Source organism: Crinia signifera, chromosome 4 (assembly GCF_055691185.1).
Source record: "Crinia signifera chromosome 4, ASM5569118v1, whole genome shotgun sequence".
NCBI classification, from domain to species: domain Eukaryota; kingdom Metazoa; phylum Chordata; class Amphibia; order Anura; family Myobatrachidae; genus Crinia; species Crinia signifera.
The window spans coordinates 113,786,998-113,808,654 of NC_139220.1; the positions used below are offsets into that span (position 1 = coordinate 113,786,998).

Below are 21,657 nucleotides of genomic sequence, written 5' to 3' on the forward strand. Positions count from 1 at the left end.
TCTGTTCACTTTCTAAAAAATTAAAGTGCCAATAAATCCTGCAGCACATTAAATGGACAGATACTGTAATTCACATATAAAGTGTCAGATTTTCAATTAGTTTAGTGATGTCACTCGGGTGCATGGTGCAGGGCGGGGTAATACCTAGTATGAAAAAAATATATTGTTCCCTCCACTGAAGGATACCAGTAACCAGATTTAATACTACATGTCTATACAATTCAGAGATCTCGGTTACATATAAATACGCAAATATATGCCATAGGGAGCATTATGTAGGTAGCTCTTAATATATGTTTGAGTAAGGAGCCATTATCATGTGGCTCATTTCTAGTTAATTGTAGACCCAGATGGGGTAACATGGGTGTGGGGTGCGGTGCCCCTGGATTGGTGTAGTTGGATCAGAACCGGCCCTAGGCATAGGCAAACTATGCAAATGCCTAGGGCATTTGGAATGCCGAGGGGCACCAGCAGCTTCTGCTGATTAAAATGATATGCAGCATGCCTATATTCTGTGTATGAGTGAGGCTGTATCTGCATATGAAATACTGTATTCATGGAAATCACTGTAACATAGCATTCCGTATGCAGGTACAGCCAAAGTTGCATACAGAATAAAGGCATGCCATTTATTATTTTAGTCATCGGAAGCTCCTTGTGCGTCCTGGTCACATAACAATGCAAATAAGATGAATTTTCAGCAAAAAAGGCACCCAAAGTTAGCAGAACTGTCCAGGAGCTGCATGGCCTATTGAGGCAAGATGTAAACATCTGTATCCAAGCAGAGGCAGAGGTCACAGTGTTAGCGGCTGTGCGAGTGCTGTCTGCGGGTGGGTTGGTTGTGCAATAGTGTTCGGCATATGTGTAAGGGGCATTATGTGTGTCATTATGTGTATGAAGGGCAATTATAAAGGTTGGCATAATGTATAAGGGGCATTATGTTATAAACATAATGCCCCTTAAACATTGTGCCAACCTTTATTAATTATATCATTAATCATGTGTGTCATGTGTAAGGGGCATTACTGTGTGGTATTATCAGGGGTGCCGAGAGAAAGGGGTAGGGGGTACAAATTACCCAGACCAAAGTCTGATGAAAGGGCCCAGTGGGGGCCCCGGGCCCCTTCCCCTTAAGTGACAGCAGCAGCTGCAGCTCTTCTCCTCTGCCCAGCACACACTGCTTTGTGCTGGGTTGCACTGTGGCCATGGAGGTGCTTAAAATACATTATTTTCTCAGGATTTTTTTCTAAGGGTATAATGTGAATAATGAGAGGAGTAATGTATATAAGGTAAAGTGGTACTACTGTGTGATGTAATGTTAATAAGGGACAAATCGCACGATATAATGTGAATAAAGTTGCACTACTGTGTGGCCTAATTTAAATTGGGGGTACTATTGTGTGGCCATGCCCATTCCCAGCAACAACACACCCCTGTTTTGGCTGCGCACCGAATGTGTGCGCTGTTTCTATTTAAAATATTGCGGGTAGGAGCACCAAAATAATGACTGCTATGATGAGGGTTGTTGGTGCTGGGAAAGGGTAGCAGGGTCAGAGGCGGTGCTAGGGGGCACCAGCCAAAATCTTGCCTAGAGCATAATTTAGGCTAGGGCCAGCTCTGGGCTGGATGGCTCTGAGTATTTGTAAAGTACAAGTAAAAGTAACCAAGATCTCTAAATTCTATAACCATGTAGTATTTTACTCTGGTTACTGTGTCTTCTGAGTGCTCTGGAGGGAACAATATATTTGTAGATACTGCAATTCCCCTAGCGATTAATAATACATCTACCTGTCAGTTCTTTGAAGCCCGTCAAATCCAGTCACATATTTCTGCATTATGGTACCTTAAAATAAAATAAAAATATTCAATTACTTAATCAATAATGTGTTAAGTTAATTATGATAGTGTCATCTTCTCACAGGAAATCTTCAGATATTCCAATACTTCAGCAAAAGGCAGAGAGTTTATGAACTACCTAACGGACTTATCCATACAAGCTACACTTTTTGCCCCTGGCAATGATGGCCTGTATGAAAATGAGGTAGGTGACCTTTGTCTTATGATATATATACATACTTATCAACATTTACAGAAAGAAAACCTTCAAAATAGGTTCCATCCTCCTCATGATGAACCACATCTGGATCCTCTCAATCATAAGCACAGTTAGGTAAAGCCAATGCAATAGGCCATGTCATTTTTAGGGTCCATAAACAGGACAGCTCTAATAAAGACTATTGGGACTCGAGAGATGTATACACATAAAAAAAGCTCATACACCAAATAATGTTTACAGGCATAAAAACAATACACTGTAAGAAGCTCTAAAGCAGAAGCAATAGCGATAAATATAGAGAATGTATCACAGATACAGCAGTGAGGCAGTGAGGCTCCAAGTTTTAAGTAGCCCCCAATAGGTCATGTAGTCAAGATTTCTGCCTGTACAAACAGATGGGATAATTTCTTACACCCAAAAAATAGATTAACTCACTTGTGTACGAAAATCTGGAAAACATGATCTATTGGGAATCAGGAGTACACGTGACCTGAAGATGAAAACAACAGTAAAGTGTTGTCTTTCTTAATAATATTTATTGTTTTCAATTTTCTTCTGTACTTGGAAGACACTTTCTGGTCGGGACATTGAATATCACATTGCCAATGTCAGTACAATATACTTTGGAGACCTCAGCAATGGAACATTACTACAGACCAGGATCGGCAACAAACTCGTTATTTTATTTGGTGAGGATTCCCCAGATGCAGAGGATCAGGTAAGCTACTTTCATGTTATATATAAAGTGAGCCTTGTTTACAAAGACGATGAAGCGCATTTGATAATGCTACTTGTCATAGTGTTACATTTGTGCAGTTGCACTGAGATTTCAACCAAAGTGTACAGCTTTGCAGAGTAAGATGGTGGTGTTTGCAGTTAAATAGTAATATTTAATGCAAAGGTTTAGGGGGGTATTCAATGATAGTCGTTTAGGGTATTCAATGATAGTCGTTTAGGGGCCCTATTCAATGCTGTCTTCCCCGACAGCATTGAACAGGGGTTCTCGGCAGAACGAGCCCGACATCACAAGCTGTCGGGCTCGTTCTGCCAAGAAAAGCCGGAAACAGGCGAGCTCCTGGCTGGGGCTCGTCTATTTCTGTCCTCAGCTTGCGGCCATGCCCCTTTCTCGCCGCTCGGTGGCCGGGACATTGAATCCCGACCGCCGAGCTCAAGGCGAGCAAAGCGAAAACAGGACAGGGGTATGGCTGTTGAGCCTGACATTGAATACCCCCCTTAGTCGGTTGCACTTTCAGGCAGGCAGCCTTGCGCTCACCCTCTAGATGTTACACTAATGTATGTGGTTAGATATAAGGAGAGAAGTGACACGTGTTAATTTTAAAGGATTTATTGTGCTGACACAAAACTTAAAACTAAACTGCAATGTAAGTCCAATTGCACACAACCAGTGCTGTAGGGTGGTATAAGTGCACTGTTGTTGGTACGGGCTGTTATATTGCGGTGGTGGTGGGGGATGGGGGTATGGGGAAGACTCTGTGATAAGTGTAACACAGAGTGAACGATCCGGTGGGTATAGTCCGTGACAGTCTATGCAGTGAGGTCAAGGTGAGAGTGTAAATGTCACCGGGGGCTGGCGTCCCTAACCTACCGGTGATACACTCAACTCTTACCCGATACCAGGTCTCCTGAGGCTCCGTGTCCCTCGCCGCGGTCTGTCTGTCTTCACCGGTGCATGCACTTGCAGCCGGCAGTTGTTCCACACTGCTCTACGGCGTCTCCTGTCACTTCCGGGTTCAGCTGGGGGGCGTGTGCCCAGAGTGCAGGAGCTGTGTGCGCTCTACTCCTGTGTGTGGAGGAGACTTGGCGATGGATGTTTGAAGTGTGGTGGAGTTTACCAACGCGTTTCGGCCGCATTTGGCCTTTTTCAAGGATGTAATTGGTCAGTTATGGTGTGGGCTTTATTGGGTGACGGGTCCCGCCCCCAAATGTCTGATAGGCAGACGCCTGCTGCCATTCAAGGTCTCTTTCTACAGGTATCTCGGTGGGTGTGTCTTAATCTTAATGCAGAGAGCTCAAGGTTATCTGCATGTATTATAGATCCTGCTGAAGTAACAATGAGTTGGCCTGTCTGTAATTGTCATAGCAGAAAAAATAGGAGAAGTGCATACAATCCTGACACACGTAACATCTATGTTGCTGGTGCGCATGGATATATACTAATTGACCTACATCTCTGTAGAGTAGTCTAGTATATATTTAATGACTTAACATTATAACAACATTAATTTAAAACAACAGGAAGAATGTGCCGTCCCGTCAGAGATCTGTACATATCGGCAATTCCTCATTGGTGACATAACCCGTGTCTGTCCAATCCTTCTGATATCAACCCACATGTAAGCACCTATTACTGCTATATACCCAATTAATCTTTGATGTTGTTTGTTAGGGGTGTTGTTTCATAATTCATCCGCTTTTTAGGCCTATTGCTGGCTGTGTACCTTTCTTCTCATAATGATCTTTTTCAATAATTTCAAATTATAAGAAGGCATGAAAGCCTAATGATTCACTCAGCCCTCGGGGCGATAACGTGCCCAACCTGTCAATCCATCTCGATTCCAACTGTAATAGTTTTACAGTATGTTCCTTTCCCCTCCCTGCTTGAGTGGGGGTACATGGTCAATGATTATGTATCGTATGGCAGTGACATTATGTTTGGCCCGGGCAAAATGTCTTCCCACGGGCTGTTCACTCTCTCCTTTAAGGATGGCTGCCTTGATGGCTGATCTATGAGCAGCCATCCTTTATTTAAATTGACATTCAGTCTTTCCTATGTAGAAAAGAGAACAGGGGCATGAAATCAAGTATATGACATACCGTGATGTGCGTGTCAGCCTATGATGTATTGGAATCTTTTTACCTGTGAATGGGTGATTGAAAAAGGTCCAATGGATAACAATTGGGGAGTCTGTAGCATCCCTTTGAAGGATAGTAGGGGAATGAAAAGTCTAGTACCGTGTTTCCCCGATAATAAGACACTGTCTTATTTTTTTTTCTTGAACAAAAAACACCATAGGGCTTATTTTCGGGGTAGGGCTTATTTTAATGAACATTGACAGCAAATGTCAAAAAACATGCCCCCAGTCCTCCTTAATAAACATTCCCCCAGTCCTCCTTAATTAAAATGCCCCCAGTCCTCCTTGATACAGGTAAACATACCCCAGTACTACTTAATAAACATACCCCCAGTCCTCCATTATACCGGTAAACATGCCCCCAGTCCTCCTTACGGTAATAAACATGTTCCCAGTCCTTCAAGATAAAGGTAAACATACCCCAGTACTCCTTTAAGTCACAATGATGTCTCTTCTTTGCTGTGCCACAGCTCCGTGCTGCAGCCGCGTGATGTGCACGGTGACGTCACGCGCTGCACCGCAATGCATCCCTGGGACCGGGAGAAGAAGCCTGTGCTTTACCTACACAGCGGAGGTGAGGGGGGTTAGGGGTGGTGAGTGGGGGATCAGGGGGGTTTAGCAGGGGTAGAATCTATTGTCTAAACGTCAGATAATGAAATTTTACTAGGGCTTATTTTCAGGGTAGGGCTTATTTTGGACCAGTGTCCAAAATCAAGGGTAGGGCTTATATTCGGGGTAGGTCTTATTATCGGGGAAACACGGTATATATTTGAAGGGTTGCCCAGAAATGTCCCCTTGTGTGTTTTACCCATTTCCGTGATGTCATTGTGGACAAGGTCATATTTTTTAAGGTACTTGTTTCCTAGCACGGCCACACCGATTTACATCGGGGTGGTCGTGTCGGAAAAATCGGGTCGATCGCATCGCATGCGATTTGGTCGCATGCGATGCGATCGACGCGACCGACCGATTTTCGACCCGATTTTTTCATTGAATGAAATGTAAATCGGGTCCCTGGGACCCGATTTTACATTGGATTCAATGTAAAATATTCCCAACCACCCCAAATTTAACGGCGTAAACCACCACCCCATGATAGACGCCAACCCGAAGCGTGGCGAGCGCAGCGAGCCCGCGAGGGGCGGCGGTGCGCGTCCTCCGACCTTTTCATTCCCCTAAGGCTAGTAAGATGTTATTTCTGTCGGTGGGTTTATGATAGAGTCGTTTGGAGTAAATTATCCTGTTTGGTTATGGTCTAAACGATATATATATTATTAGTCAGATATTTTGGCCCACCAATATATAAATATATTTTTAGATGCACATCTGCCCAGCAATACATATATTTTTTATGCCCACCAATATATATATATATATATATATATATATATATGCCCACTGCCCACCAATATATATATATATATATATATATATATTTATTTATTTTTTTTATATGCCCACTGCCCACCAGTGTATATATATTTTTTTATGCCCAGCAATGTATATATTTTTCTATGCCCACTGCCCAGCAATGTATGTATTTTTATATGCCCACTGCCACCAATGTATATTTATATAAACACCACTGCCCACCAATGTTTATTAATAATATGTGGTAACATATACATTGCTGGCCTGCACCAGTAACCTATACGTTACCACCTATTATTAAAAAAAAAACATTGGTGGACAGTGGTGTTTAAATATACATTGGTAACAGTGGGCATATAAATACATAACTATTGGTGGGCAGTGGGCACATAAAAATATAAACATAAGTGGGCATATAAAAATATATACATTGGTGGGCAGTGGGCATATAAAAATATATACATTGGTGTGCAGTGAGCATCGAAAAATATATACATTGGTGGGCAGTGGGCATAGAAAAATATATACATTGGTGGGCATAGAAAAATATATACATTGGTGGGCAGTGGGCATCGAAAAATATATACATTGGTGGGCAGTGGGCATCGAAAGATATATACATTGATGGGCAGTGGGCATAGAAAAATATATACATTGGTGGGTAGTGGGCATAGAAAAATATATACATTGATGGGCAGTGGGCATCAAAAAATATATACATTGGTGGGCAGTGGATATACAGCACTCCGTGGTCTCCTCCCCCTCCTCCCAGATGTACAGTATGTTTTAAGTTTAGTACCTTCTCTCTCCGGGGCGGCTGGGCTGACACACACATTGTGTAGCTCCTCTCTCTCCAGGCTGTGGCAACGCTCGTGGCTGCTGCGCGCGGTGAGGGGGCTTCCTGTGTGGTCAGGCAGGGCTCAGAGTCCCGGCGGCTTCCTGTGTGCTGCTGCCGCAATAAACAGGATGAATGAAAGGGCGTGGGTGCGGCCGACCGCGGCAGTGTAAAAGGCAAGTGAAGGAGCAGGGGGGCAGGGGTGCTGGGGATAGAGTTGCCCTGGGCCCTACCCTCTGTCAGAGCGGCGGGGCCCGGGAGTCAAGTACCCCCAGCCCCCCCCCTGTCGGCAGCCATGAAGGATATTATTGTTTTACCTTTTTAACCAGGAATAATACTGGCAAGCCTTTTATTTTTATGTATCTACAATATTAATTCTAATTGGCCAACTAACTTATGTTATATCCAGCTTACTGTTCAAGAGTGTTAGTGTCATTTTTTTGAATGATTTGTGTGCTGTTGCTGCTTGTGTGGAAAACAAAGAAAACAGATCCTGCCACATAAATCACAATGGCTAGGATGTACTATTACCTTTGTGGCAGTACATCCTGTTTTATGCATTGTTAGGGCCAGAGGCAGAACTTCCATTGGTTCAGCAGGTACATTGCATAGGGGCCCGTTAGGAGTGATAAGCCAACTGATACCCCTTTCCCCCCGCAGACCATTTTGAGCAATGTCGTATGAATGGTGTAGTGCAGAGAACAGGATGGACCCAACTGCCTGAGGGATCTGCCCTTTCCCTTAGTTAGCGAGGTGGGACTGACTTTGTGTGTGCCTGATTGATAGAGGTGTCCTTCCACCTATCAGCACTGATGGTCACAGCCACATACTGCTTCTAACAGACAGCATTTTTACTGATTCACTGCTGTCTGAGAATGAAATTAACATCGTTCAACATTCAATGTTGAGAATTTTTTAAATAAAAATTACAATTAATTTAAACATTTAAACCATACTAAATTGCAAAAAAAATTTGGACTGCAAAGGGTTAAGCCTTGGGGGAGGGTTAGGTTTAAGGACTGGGGTGGGGGGGGGGGGGTAGGCAGCAGGGGGTGGGGGGGAGGATTAGGCATTTAGAAGGAAGGGCTAGGATCAGGGAACAGGGCAGAAGTGTTAAGGCGATTATGCCCAGTGTGTATGGTGCACGATGATGGGGAAAATAGCCGGGCTGAAAAACGCTCAGTACAGTACATACAGTACACACTGAACATTTTTCCCCAACCATTTTCCCCAGGGGTGGATGGCTTTCCATAGCAGGACACTTTAGAAAGCCGTCCACTCCGTCACTGAGTGAGATGAGCGGCGGCTAGCAGTGATGATGCGGGAGCGCGCAGCAGCGCTCACTGCTCATCGCTACCCTGAACACACTGGTCGGCTTTCATGCTGGAAAACTGAGCTGCTTTCACATGTAAGTCGCCCATTGTGTATGGGGCTTTAGGGTGCTGGGTGTGAAAGTTAGGGTTAGGCACTAATAGGTAGGGTAAGGGTTAGGCACTTAAAAAGGATTTGGGGACTATTCTATTAAGTGGCTGTGGAGTGTATAGGTACACTGCAATACCTTAAAGTCACGTAAAAAGGGTTTGGGGTACACCGGGAAAAGGTGTCACTCTGTGCTCGTTTATAACTAGAGTAGGTGTATCTGGGTGGACTTCAAATGAAGATCGTCAATCAATACTTTGTAAAAAAGAGTGATTTTTTTATTTGTCAATCAATGAGGATAACAAAAGTTATAAATACATATAATAAAATTCATTAAAATTGTTAGCAGAACAATAAAAAGTTGGTTTATGACTCAATGTATACAGAAATACTGGTAAAAAAATATATATAATCAATTAGTTATGATCTGGCAGATAAACAATTGAGAGATAATGTCAGTTTCTACAGTTCAATCATAGGGTAAAAATTATTGTCATAAATACATTCATCAATCATTTTATGGTGTGTTCTGAGAATATGTATTGCACGGGTTATTAACCACTAGTACCAGTACACACAGATAATAGGGTGGGTGGGGAACAACAAGACAAACGTGTTGTGTATGTGTGTGGAACCAGTTAATCTTTGCTGTTGAAGAGTGTGGTCTTCTGGCATAAACGTATATGCTGCTCAGAGCCCAAATGAGTATGCAGATGAATGGTACTTGATGGTGTGGCTCAAATGAGCAAAATAGCTTGCCTCAAAGAATAGGGTGTGGTACAGGGGTCCGACAGTCGGGATCCCGACAGTCATTAGCCTGACATCGGGATCCCGACTGGCCGGACCCAGACAGCATGGCGAGCGCAACAAAGACCCTTGTGGACTCGCTGCGCTCGCCACGCTGCCGGCATGGTGGCTCGCTAAGCGAGCCACCTATTCTATTCTCCCTCTATGGGGGTTGTGGACCCCACGAGGGAAAATAGCTAACGGCCGTCGGGAACCCGGGTGTCTGTGTTTTGACAGTCGGGATCCTGACGTTGGGTAAATGCCTGTCGGGATCCCGACTGTCGGGACCCCGTTCGGCACCCGAAAGAATAGAGGTGAAGTGTCTGCCGGCAGACTCCCGTTTTAGCGTTGCTGGTGTGTTCTGCAGCGCTCACCAATTCCAGTAATACTCACATCTGGACCACCACTCTAGTTATATACGAGCGCATAGTGACACCTTTTCCCGGTGTACCACAAACCCTTTTTACGTGAGTTTAAGGTATTGTAGTGTACCTATACACTCCACAGCCACTTAACTGGAATAGTCCAAAGCGCAGCATCCGAGCACCAAAACTCCAAGGGTTAGGCACTAATGGGGAGGGTAAGGGTTAGGCACTAATGGGGAGGGTAAGGGTAGCAGGAATTGATGGTTGGGGTTGAGAGGGGCCAAGGAGAAGCTAAGTATACTTACTGTACCCATTTCAGTATTCCCTCCACCGGGATGCCAATGTCTGTAATGTGCCCAATGGCATCCCATCCGCCGGTCTCATCTGGATGTATTCTATACATATATGTATGAGAGAGAGAATGAATACTGTGCAAAAGTAAGAAATGCTTTCAAAAATAGAAGTGTTCATAGTGTATTTTTTAATGTAGATGGCTAAAGATTGTACTGTTTGTTTTCATTTTATAGGTCAGAGCCAGATATGTAAGTGGAAAACGTATAGTACAGTGGGACTACATTGCATCAAATGGAGTAATACACATTATATCTAAACCTCTGAAAGCCCCTCCTGAGCCATTAGTAAGTGCAATACAACAGTTTTGTGTAGTGCCGCCTTACCTATAATCACAAATTGTGGTGTCAGTTCAATGTTGGGTTGCCACTCAGGACTCCTGTGTAGCTACATTTCTGCTTGATATACGGGGCTCTAATCCATTATCTTTCATCAGTGTGTTGACGCCTCATAGCCCTAATGCCACACAGTACATATAATGTAATTGGTATATTTGGTATAATTGGTATATTTGAATGCACTTTTGTGCAATGAATATATAGTACTTTGTGGTAAGTGATGGTGGGATAGTTACATTATATATAATAATATTGTATATAATCTGTATAATGCATTGCATTGCTTTATAATATAAACGCCACTTTAGCATATGTGTATGACTCCAAGGCCCTTATTCTGGTTGGTGCGGTAATGTCCGCGTGCGTTCGGCCCGCCGATGTTTTGTGTCTGCGCATTTGCAGAGGCGTCTCTGCGCATGTGCGAGCGGGATGCACGTCCAAATTCCGCATGAAATGTGTACACTACGAACAGGGGGTGGAGAGGGGCGTGAAGGGCTATTTGGGCTCATTACCATATGTTTACACCCCGCGTTTCATGGGCGTTCCCATGCAAACGCTGGGCGTACGTATGGTAATGTGGTCGTGACGCACGTGTAGGGGGCGGACATATGACATTGCCGGATGTCAGCTGCCCGCCCAGATCCCTGCTTTTGCACGGAGAAATGCCGTGTGGTCTGAGGTTGCGGGAGCTGCCTGGCCACTCGGTCTTGCATTCGATGGTCTGCGACCATCGAATGATGGGGTAGGTTCCCTGAGATGGAGGTGGTGTATTCATGAGAAATACACGTGCGGTCCGTTCGGACAGCTTCTTACCGCATTCGGACGGAGTTGGCGATCCGTATGGAAGGCAGGGTTTCGGACGCATATTCGGATCCGGCCGCACCGATCAGAATAAGGGCCCATGTATTGTACTTTACCCAGCCCCCTCTGTCACAGAGTAACTTACTAACACATACTCATCTGTTAAGTTCAGTGTACAAATGATGGTACTCTTTACCTAGAAGGGCGCCCGCGATTGGAATCGCGGGCGTCGGGGGTAAAAAATCGCGGCCATCGCGGGTACATTAAAAACGGGTGCCCGCGATGACCGCGATTTTCCCATAGGGATCAATGTTAAAAACGGTGATTGACCGCGATTTTAATGTTAAATGCCTCAATGCCCGCGATTTGGCCATAGGAATCAATGTTAAATGGGCCACAGAGCCCTAATAGTGACCGTGAACTCTGAAATGGCCCCCACAATTGTTAACGCCACCCCACGATCAACGTGAACTCGAAGCGTGGCGAGCGCAGCGAGCCCCGCGAGGGGACGCGGATACCTTCACAGGTAAACGCGTCCCCTCGCGGGCTTCACAGGTGTCCGCTTTTCGCCACGGACACCTGTGAAGCCTGCGAGGGGACGCGTATAACTGTGAAGGTATCCGCGTCCCCTCGCCACGCTTCGGGCTCGGTGGCTCGCTGCGCTCGCCACACTATTCTATTCTCAACTCCACGCCGACGTGGATAGTAGGGCATGAAAAGGTCGGAGGACGCGTACCGCCGCCCCTCGCGGGCTCGCTGCGCTCGCCACGCTTCGGGTTCACGTTGATCGTGGGGTGGCATTAACAATTGTGGGGGCCATTTCAGAGTTCACGGTGACTATTAGGGCTCTGTGGCCCATTTAACATTGTTTCCTATGTAAAAATCGCGGGCATTGAACACTAAAATCGGGTCCAATCTCATTTTTAACATTGGTCCCTATGGGAAATCGCGGCCATCGCGGGCATCGCGTCGCACCCGATTTTTAGTGCATTCGATGGGCGCCCTTCTAGGTAAAGAGTACCCAAATATCATACTTACAGTATCAGGTTGGACAGAGTTCATGGGTCCAGGCTTCTGCTGACAGCTGTAAAAGAATACAATATGCAATATATTACTGTACGGTGCTGTTGAAAGACTGGAGTTTATTACAATTAGCAAGTGGCTGCTCTGAACCAATAACCCAGGAATTCTATCAAAAGTTGGAGTAAGATGTTAGGAGCAGTATATAAAGATCTTATAAATAATATCTTTATATATTCTGCCCCCTTTTTCATATAAAAGCCATAGAATTCGCTGCTCTATCTCCAAACTCCCTGGTCATATGCATGGGGGACTTTAATAACATTCTGGACCCCCAGCTAGACCGGTGGAAGAGCGGACCAGTGGGAACAGCGAGGAGTAAAATGGGATTTGCAAACTGTATACAAGACATTGGATGGGCGGATCCCTGGGGAGAGCGAAATCCATCTACCTTGCAGTTCTCTTGTTATTCCACCTCCTACCTCGCTTTCTCCAGTATAGATCTTATGTTGGTCTCCAGGAGCCTCATCCCCCAAATCCATAAAATAGAGTATAAACCTAGAGGTATCTCAGACCATTCACCTCTATATATGGAGTTTTCCATAGATAGTGATCGGGGATGTGGCTTCTGGAGGCTCAATCCTAACTGGCTACACAGTATTGAATTAAAGGTGGATCTGGGGGCCCAATGGCAAGAGTTTTGGAAACTTAATCAGGGATCGCTTAGTGTGCCAATATTGTGGGACGCTTTCAAGGACTTCATGCGGGGCACATTTAGAAAAAGCTTAGCTGAGCTAAAGAGAGAGAGCCGAGAAGAATTACAGGAAAAGGAGAAGATTTGTTTAGCTAAGGAAGAAGAGTATCTGATGAATAACACCGACTCCTCTTACCAGGCATGGCAGTCCGCCCAGAGCGATTGGCTGGGCGCAGTAAAAATGGAGAATATTAAGATCATGTCCCATAGATCGCAAGCAAATTATCAAAACTCGGACAGATCAGGGAAATACCCAGCATTTTTGGCCCGGGCAGAACATCCACCCAATACTATAAGTATAATTAATAATTAGGCGGGGGATTTGGTAAATACTACCTCTCAGATAGGCAAAGCTTTCAAGACATATTTCTCTCAGGTCTACTCCAGACGGTTAAAATATAACTCCAGAGATATAGCGGAGTATATAAAAAACATCGAACTCCCAACATTAAGCCACGCCGCCAATATAGAATTGGAGCCCCCCCTAAATATCGAAGAGGTAAGAAAAGCAATAAAAGAGCTACCTAGCGGGAAGGCCCCAGGACTAGATGGGATCCCAGCAGAGGTCTATAAAAAGAATACAGAAACTCTCGTCCCTCTTCTATTTGAGACACTGGGCAACTGCTTTGAGAGGGGCTCTGTTCCAGAATCAATGACTGAAGCAAAAATAGTCGTAATATTAAAACAGGGCAAAGATGCAAAGGAGCTCGACTCCTACAGACCCATATCTCTGATCTCCTCTGAAGCCAAGATTTTAGCTAAAATCTTGGCTGACAGATTGAATCGCCATATTCTAACCCTGGTGCATCCAGACCAATCGGGCTTATGCCCGGGAAGGCCATTTCTATAAATGTACGTTGACTTTTTATCCATCTTCAGACGGTAAGGGCGGGAGAGAATAAACCAGTTGTGGTTTCAATGGACGCAATTAAAGCGTTCGACGCTGTAGAATGGCCCTATTTATGGGCAGTACTACAGGCCTTCGGGATGGGCACAAATTTCATCAAATGGGTCCAACTGTTATACACCAACCCATCCGCCCGAATCTCAGTAAATGGATGGACCTCTCCCACATTCAGTCTCGCCAGGGGGACGAGGCAGGGGTGTCCTCTCTCCCCGGTCCTGTTTGCCCTGGTGATTGAGCCGTTGGCCTGTTTATTGGGGCAACACCCAGAGGTCATAGGATCTGAGTCGGGGGAAAGGAGGGACACAGTCTCACTATACGCCGGCGACCTTTTAATATATTTGTCGGACTATGCATCATCCCTCCCGGTGGTTCTAAAGCTGATCGAGAGATTTGGAGATTTCTCTGGTTTCAGAATTAACCAGACAAAATCTATTATTTTTCCAGCAGGCCCTCCCTCTAAGTTTTCACCAGTCCCCCCCCCCCCCCCTGCCGCTACAATGGGCTCTGACCTTTAAATATCTAGGGATTAATGTGTCCTCGGACGCGAAAGATTTTGTGCAATTGAACATTCAGCCCTTGTTTGACTGGTTGGGAAAAAAAATTAAATCTTGGAAAAAATGACCATTAATAATGTCGGGCAGAATAAACTTGATCAAGATGGCGGTCCTTCCCAAATTTTTATATGTGGTCCAACAATCACCGATCTATCTTCCTACATCACTATTCAGAAAACTGAATAGTATAATCTCCTCGTTTATCTGGAACGGCGCTCATCCGAAAATCCAGCTGAACAACTTAATGAGGGAGAGGGACGAGGGCGGCCTAAGCCTGCCAGATATAAGAAGGTACTATATCGCTGCTCAGTTAACTCAACTAAGGCCATGGTTCACACAAAAGGAACATGGCTGCGAAATTGCCAATGTATTGGCTACTCCTTCAACGCCAGGCAGCGGCCCGATGCACAGGATCCTACAGGGCAATAAATTTAATTCAGATCCCCCACTGCTGGCTCAAGCCATAAAAATATGGCATGAAGTAAATCAGATTATGGAAGTAGACTTCCTGGATAAGGACTGTTCATTAGAAGATCTGCTTTCAACTAGGGAATCTACAACACTACAGATTAAAGAAGCATATCACCCACACAATGTGACCACTCTCTGCCAAATATACAGCTCGACAGGGCTTAAATCCTTTTTACAGCTCAAACTGGAGTTTAATGTACCCCAGATCACTTCTTTCGCTACCTCCAGCTAAGAAGTGTACTGGGAAAACACTTCCCTAATACCCCTCCTTCTTTTGGGGAATCCCCGATTAAAACGATATTGAAATCAAGTAACAAGCAAAAATTAACCTCTAGGTTATATAGAAACATGGGTAAAAAGAAATATAATGATGGGTTAACATGGCTGAAGCAGAACTGGGAGGTGGATCTGGGTACACTAAGTGAGGAAGACTGGACAGCGGCAAAGTCATCCGTGGCTAAAGCCACAAATGCACTCCGCGTCCAACAGATGCAACTGTATATACTTCACAGATCATATTAACCTGCCACAACACTATCAAAATTTGCAGGCAGATCTTTGGCAATCTGCCCAAAGTGTGGTCTCCTTCCTGGAACCTTCATACATCTATTATGGGAATGCCGGCTGGTTGCAGACTTCTGGGATAGAGTGAAACAAACTATCACCGATACAGGATTAGCCAATAAGATCCTAACAGACAAGTTCTGCATGCTCGGCATCGTGGGTAACGGTATCTCGGGTCGTGAAAGAAAATATATAAACAGCCTTTGCTCTCTGGCGAAAGGAATAGTAGGCAGAGCATGGATGTCCAATAAAGCTTCGGACTTCAATGGCTGGAAATCACTAGTCAGTTATATTGTCAGACAAGAAAAACTTTTATATATTAGAAGAAACTCTTCAAGTAAATTCGATCAGATTTGGCACCACTGGATGAACTTATTATCAGGACACCAATAATTATTGACAATAGTTACTGTTAGTTTTGCACTTTAGATTATGTGAGTAACACAATTAGGCATGTCAAAATAAAGTATTAAGTATACACAAGTGTGATAGATAAACTGCCACTCTCCATAGTATATCACGTACTACTGCTAAATACACTTTATTATGTAATCAATTTTACACTGTATGTAGCACCCTTAGATCTTTGTAAACACTCTGTACACTTATTGTTACGCACCTCCTTAGTGGACATAGGTCCATCACATGGAAAGATATTAGTGACCATGTGTTCAGCAAATAACCGGCAATTATAATCCTAATGTAAGGGTAAAATATTAGAGATAACCTGATACCATGAGACAATCTGGCATCTAGATCTTAGCTACCCGCTCCGGCTATAAACGGCGACCGACAACTAAAAACTGAGAAATACACTTACTATAGGTTTTGCAGTTCTCTTACTGTATGAAATATCCTCCATGCCCTTGTTAACCCTTGCTGTGTAATCTTTATCTAGGTCCTACATGCCGGGCATGGAGCAGGAATATTCTTCGGCATTGTATTCATTATTGGATTACTGGCCCTCGCTCTGTATGCATACAAGAGGTTCAGCAGAAAAGATTTCCAGTGCCAACAGTTTCACAAGGTATCTATTACCCACAAAGCAAATGGAATAAATGTTTGTTTTTTTTACCACCCGTAATATTCTAACATTTGGACACTGCCTTTTAAACAGTGTGCCAACAATAATAATGGAGTGTGCACTACTATGAATGCCATCAGCAGCCTGACTGCCAAGAGCAGAGGAACCCATGAATCAAATGTCTGGGTTGTTTACTGGCAGGACAGGGGCAGCGTGCCTGGGATGGAGCTGACCAGTCTCACGCAGATACATGTGACCCAAGTCACACACCGCATGGGACCTGTGACTTATCACAGTACATGCTTCCATTACTTCACTTGCTTCAAATCCCATTCACCAATAGAAAAATACAGGACTTGGGCTTTATCTAATCAACAAAACACATATCACAGCATCAACTACAGACAAGTATAAAATCACTATTTCTTCCTCACGGAAATAAATGATGTGAAAGATTTCTGGTAGTCACCTGCAAACGCAGGATTTTCAGAAGGGGGTTTCCAGAGGGGCGGAGCAAAGCACAGAGATGGTCACTTAGGTGACCCAGTCAATGCCGGGTCAGTTAAAGTATTATAGATAGACCAAATGTATATAAATAATAATAAAAAAAAAAAAATACTATATATATATATATATATATATATATATATATATATATATATATATATACTTTCAAATGCTTTTCAGAAAAGCAGGGGCACTCACCAATTGTGTAGTCAGCATAGTTTATTAAAGGTCATACAATTCTGGTCGACGTTTCAACCCTCTAGGGGCCTTTGTAAAGACATTGAAGACAGCATCATCATAGGCACAGCAAGCAGGAGATGTAGCTTGCTGTGCCTATGATGATGCTGTCCAGTGGCGTAAGTTTATAACAGAGGCCCGGAGGCGAAAGTGTGATGCTGCCCCCCCCCACACACACACACACACACACACACGAAAAACCCAGTATTTCTTAAGACTATTGGTTTGCCAGCCTAATATGCAGACACACTCACATAGGCACACACACAGCCACACACACACACACACACACACACATAAAGCCACATGTATACACACTGCCACATACATCACATGTATACACATAACAGTAGCTACATATACACATACACCCACAATTATAAACTGCCACTTCCACACACAAAAACATGTATACACACAGCTACATATGCACATATACCCATATGTATACACACTGCCACATACACACATGTATGCACATACAGTAGCTACATATGCACATGCACCCACAATTATACACACACAAACACATGTATACACACAGCTACATATGCACATACACCCACATGTATACACACAGCAACATACACATATGTATACACACAACTACATATGCACATACATCCACATGTACTGTACACACACCTCTGTAAACACAGTCACATATCAGCCCTTACATGCACACAAAGCAACACATGTATATAAACAAAGCCCTATATAGATAAACACACAATACACAAATAGTTCAACACACACTACAACTGCCCCCCTCTCACCTCTAAAAGAGGCATCTATCTAGTTCATTAGCCAGAAGATTGGTGGAGGTGGAGAGCTGGACGGGCTGCAGGGCTGTCAGGAGGAGACAGGGGCTCTCTGCGTGTGACAGGAAGTCCCGTCTCCTCCTGTGACTGAGCTCCTGGAGCAGCGCTGCTTGTCACTGCAGCGCTGCTCTCGTCATAGGGCGGTATTCAATGTGAATACCTGCGAGGTGCAGCGAATCCTTTTTTGGATTCGCTGCACATTCGCCACGTTCCGGAGCTGGCGGGCTCCGGTATTCAACGAGTCAGGGGCAGCGAGCCCCTGACTGGCGAATATGAGCTCCTGCGGCGATTGCCGCAGGGAGCCTGAGGACGGTGCCAGGCAGAGAGATGGTAGTCTCTCTGCCTAGCCCAGACCTTTGTGGGGGGTTAGGTGGGCTCCCCGGGTGCCAGGCAGCACAGGCTGCCCCCCCCGGGGGTGCCAGCAGGGGGGCGTATATTCACTACACACGATCGTAATGATCGTGCAGTGAATATATGAATATGTAATGAGCGGCTCGGCTCCGGCGCCCCCTGCTGGCTGCTGTGTAAAAAAAAAAAAAATATTATTTTTAAAATTAAATATATATTCATGTGCTTACAGCACATGAATAAAAATAGCATGCCCCTCCTCAGAATAAAATTCCTGATTTTTTGACACCAAATGTAAAAAACAAAACACTTTATTTTAAAAGTTCACATTCCACTTCACCATAAAAAGATAGCGATTGCTACTCGGTGAATCATGGTGAAAAAAACCTTCAAATGTATTCGCCATGTGGTCATTGAATAGGGTGATTCACCGTTTTTGTCAGAAATTTGCCAAACAGCACAAATTCGCCATAAAAACCTGGCGAATCAGGCTCATTGAATACCGCCCATAAAGTATTCTTGCTGGCACGCAGGGGCTGGAGTTTACCAGAGGCAATGGATGTCAGGCCGGGTGTCCCCTTCAGACGTGACGCCCGGCGGCAAATGACTCCATTGCCTCCGGGACTTCCGCCACTGATGCTGTCTTTAATGTCTTGACAAAGGCCCCTAGAGGGTTGAAACGTCGACCAGAATTGTATGACCTTTAATAAACTATGCTGTCTACAAAATTGGTGAGTGCCCCTGCTTTTCTGAAAAGCATTTGAAAGTTTATGGCTATCCGGATGGATCTCCTTAAGGTGCACCCCAGCTAATATAATGGCTCTTGGATGAGAGTGTGGGACTCTCTCTCTCTCTCTCTCTCTCTCTCTCTCTCTCTCTCTCTCTCTCTCTCTCTCTCTCTCTCTCTCTCTCTCTCTCTCTCTATATATATATATACATACATACATATATTGGGAAGTGGAGGAAAAACAGCGCTTCATAGTGCATTAAACAGAGTTTTTTAATTAGGACAATAAAATATCCACGGTACAATTCAGAGTAGCCCCGTACCAAGATTATGCACTCTGTGGGCTGGATACCACACGGTTTGAAATAAGCACAACACAGGCATATACTGCTCACATGACCATCGATGGACCCGAATGGACCTCTATCAGTGCGCCGCCACGCTGGATTGCAAGACTGGGAACGAGAAGCCACAGCCGGAGAACACGTCTGGGAGGCAGGTAACAGGTAACAGGAGCGACGTAGGCCACGCCCTGACGCATTTCGTCACAAAGACTTTGTCAGAGGGCGTGGCTACTACGTCCGCTCCCCAGATCTTTATAGTACCGGCTATCAATCAGAGTTGCCGTACTCAGGGGGAAACTCCTCCTGTGGGCGGCTGCTAACAGCGCCCATATCTAAAGATATATTAAGAGTCAAGGTGGCTAATAGCAGCGCTTCGTATCTTTGTAACTTAATCACAAGTTCTGATTATTGACCTCAGTGATCACATCCATCGATGGTCAGCGGTCACAACTCATTCCTAACCCACAAAGGCGGGCTAATTATACTGTGTACATCGCAGATTTACTACAGTAACATATTAAAACACAGGAATGCAGTCATTTGGCTACTATATCCCACACATATATACAAATACATATAAAAAATACATATAAAGAAACATAAGAAAACGATAAGAATTGCATGTATATAAAATACAAGTAATGGCCAAATTCATTTTTGGCTAGAGAAAGGTATCAACCATCATAAAAAAGCATTTCATCAAAGAAAATTTACAATGCATATTCCAGATAAAAATTCAATTAATATATGGGGTAATCTCATAACCCTCGTTTAGTCCTGCGGGTGTGAGTGAACCCATACGTAAGATCCACGATGTTTCTCTTTTTAGCAAATCTTTATCGCGATCACCACCTCTTTTACCTTTTAATACCAGTTCTATCCCTTTAACGGTAAGTGATCTGGGGTCACAATTATGATGTTCTATATAATGTCTTGAGAGGCTATGATTCAGAACACCATGTTTTATATTTCTAAGGTGTTCTAATATCCTTGTTTTTAGACAACGTTTGGTTTTGCCTATATAATTCAACCCACACCCGCAGGTTGCCAGATAAACGACATAAGTGGAATTGCAGTTAATAAAATGTGCTATTTTAAAAGATGTACCCTCAATAGTATGTCCCTTCTTCATATGTGGGCAAATTTTACAACCATTGCAGGGAAAGCTGCCTCGTATAGATAAGAAGGTATCACTTAACGGTTTTTCATTTAATACTTCTAACTGGCTTTTGGATACCAATGATTTGATAGTTTTAGCCTTTCTATAAACTATACGGGGAGCGTCAGGTAAATGGCTGGTCAGGACAGGGTCAAGTTTAAGAACATTCCAATGTTTTCGAAGAATCTTATTGATTTCATTCTCATGTGTGTTATACTGGGTTATAAACATAACATTTGAGGACTCTTTGAAGCTATCAGTTTTTATTATTTTTTTCTTCTTTTTTGGTAGAAAGTAGTTGTTTTCTCTCAATACCACGAGCTCTTTTAAGTGCTCCATATATGAGACCCTTAGGGTAACCCCTCTCGGTGAACCTTTCGATATACACATTAGCCTGATCTTCAAAGGTAGCGATATTAGAACAGTTCCTTTTTAAACGTAAGAACTGAGAGAATGGAATGTTCTTTTTCCAGGGTGCGTAATGACAGCTTGTGTAATCTAAATAGCTATTAGCATCGACCTGTTTAAAAAAGGTCGATGTTTGTATTTTTATTTTATCAGGAAACTCTTCAGTACTAAGTACAATATCCAGGAATTCGATTCTCGATTTCTGGAAGTTTGATGTAAATTTCAGGTTATACGTATTTACATTTAGTACTTCAACAAACTGATTAAACGACTCCTGGTCACCTCTCCATGGGGTTTATTCTAGTTCATTCTTTCTGACAAAATCCTTCTTAGATGGACAAAACCATGTGCACTGCAGGGGGGCAGATGTAACATGTGCAGATAGAATTAGATGAGTTATTTTGTTTCTGTGCAGGGAAAATACTGACTGCTTTATTTTACACTGCAATATAGATCTCACTTTGAAGAAAACCCCCACCCAAATCTAATTCTCTCTGCACAAGTTACATCTGCCCCACCTGCAGTGCACATGGTTTTGTCCATCTAAGAAGGATTTTGTCAGAAAGAATGAACTAGAATAACCCCCCATATGATTATGATATCGTCTATATATCTTT

At 43.8% G+C, this 21,657-nt stretch overlaps 1 protein-coding gene across 2 annotated transcripts in view; it reads left to right on the forward strand.

Annotated features, from left to right (window-relative positions):
• The window catches only part of LOC146074318 (stabilin-2-like), a 324,893-nt gene that overhangs the window by 284,247 nt on the left and 18,989 nt on the right, over nucleotides 1-21,657 (forward strand). For both annotated transcript variants that reach the window (XM_083182261.1, XM_083182263.1), the window contains exons 64-67: nucleotides 1,922-2,041; nucleotides 2,625-2,774; nucleotides 10,233-10,343; nucleotides 16,364-16,492. In XM_083182261.1, the coding sequence (XP_083038387.1) occupies nucleotides 1,922-2,041; nucleotides 2,625-2,774; nucleotides 10,233-10,343; nucleotides 16,364-16,492 (510 nt within the window). The remainder of the gene's footprint in view (nucleotides 1-1,921; nucleotides 2,042-2,624; nucleotides 2,775-10,232; nucleotides 10,344-16,363; nucleotides 16,493-21,657) is intronic.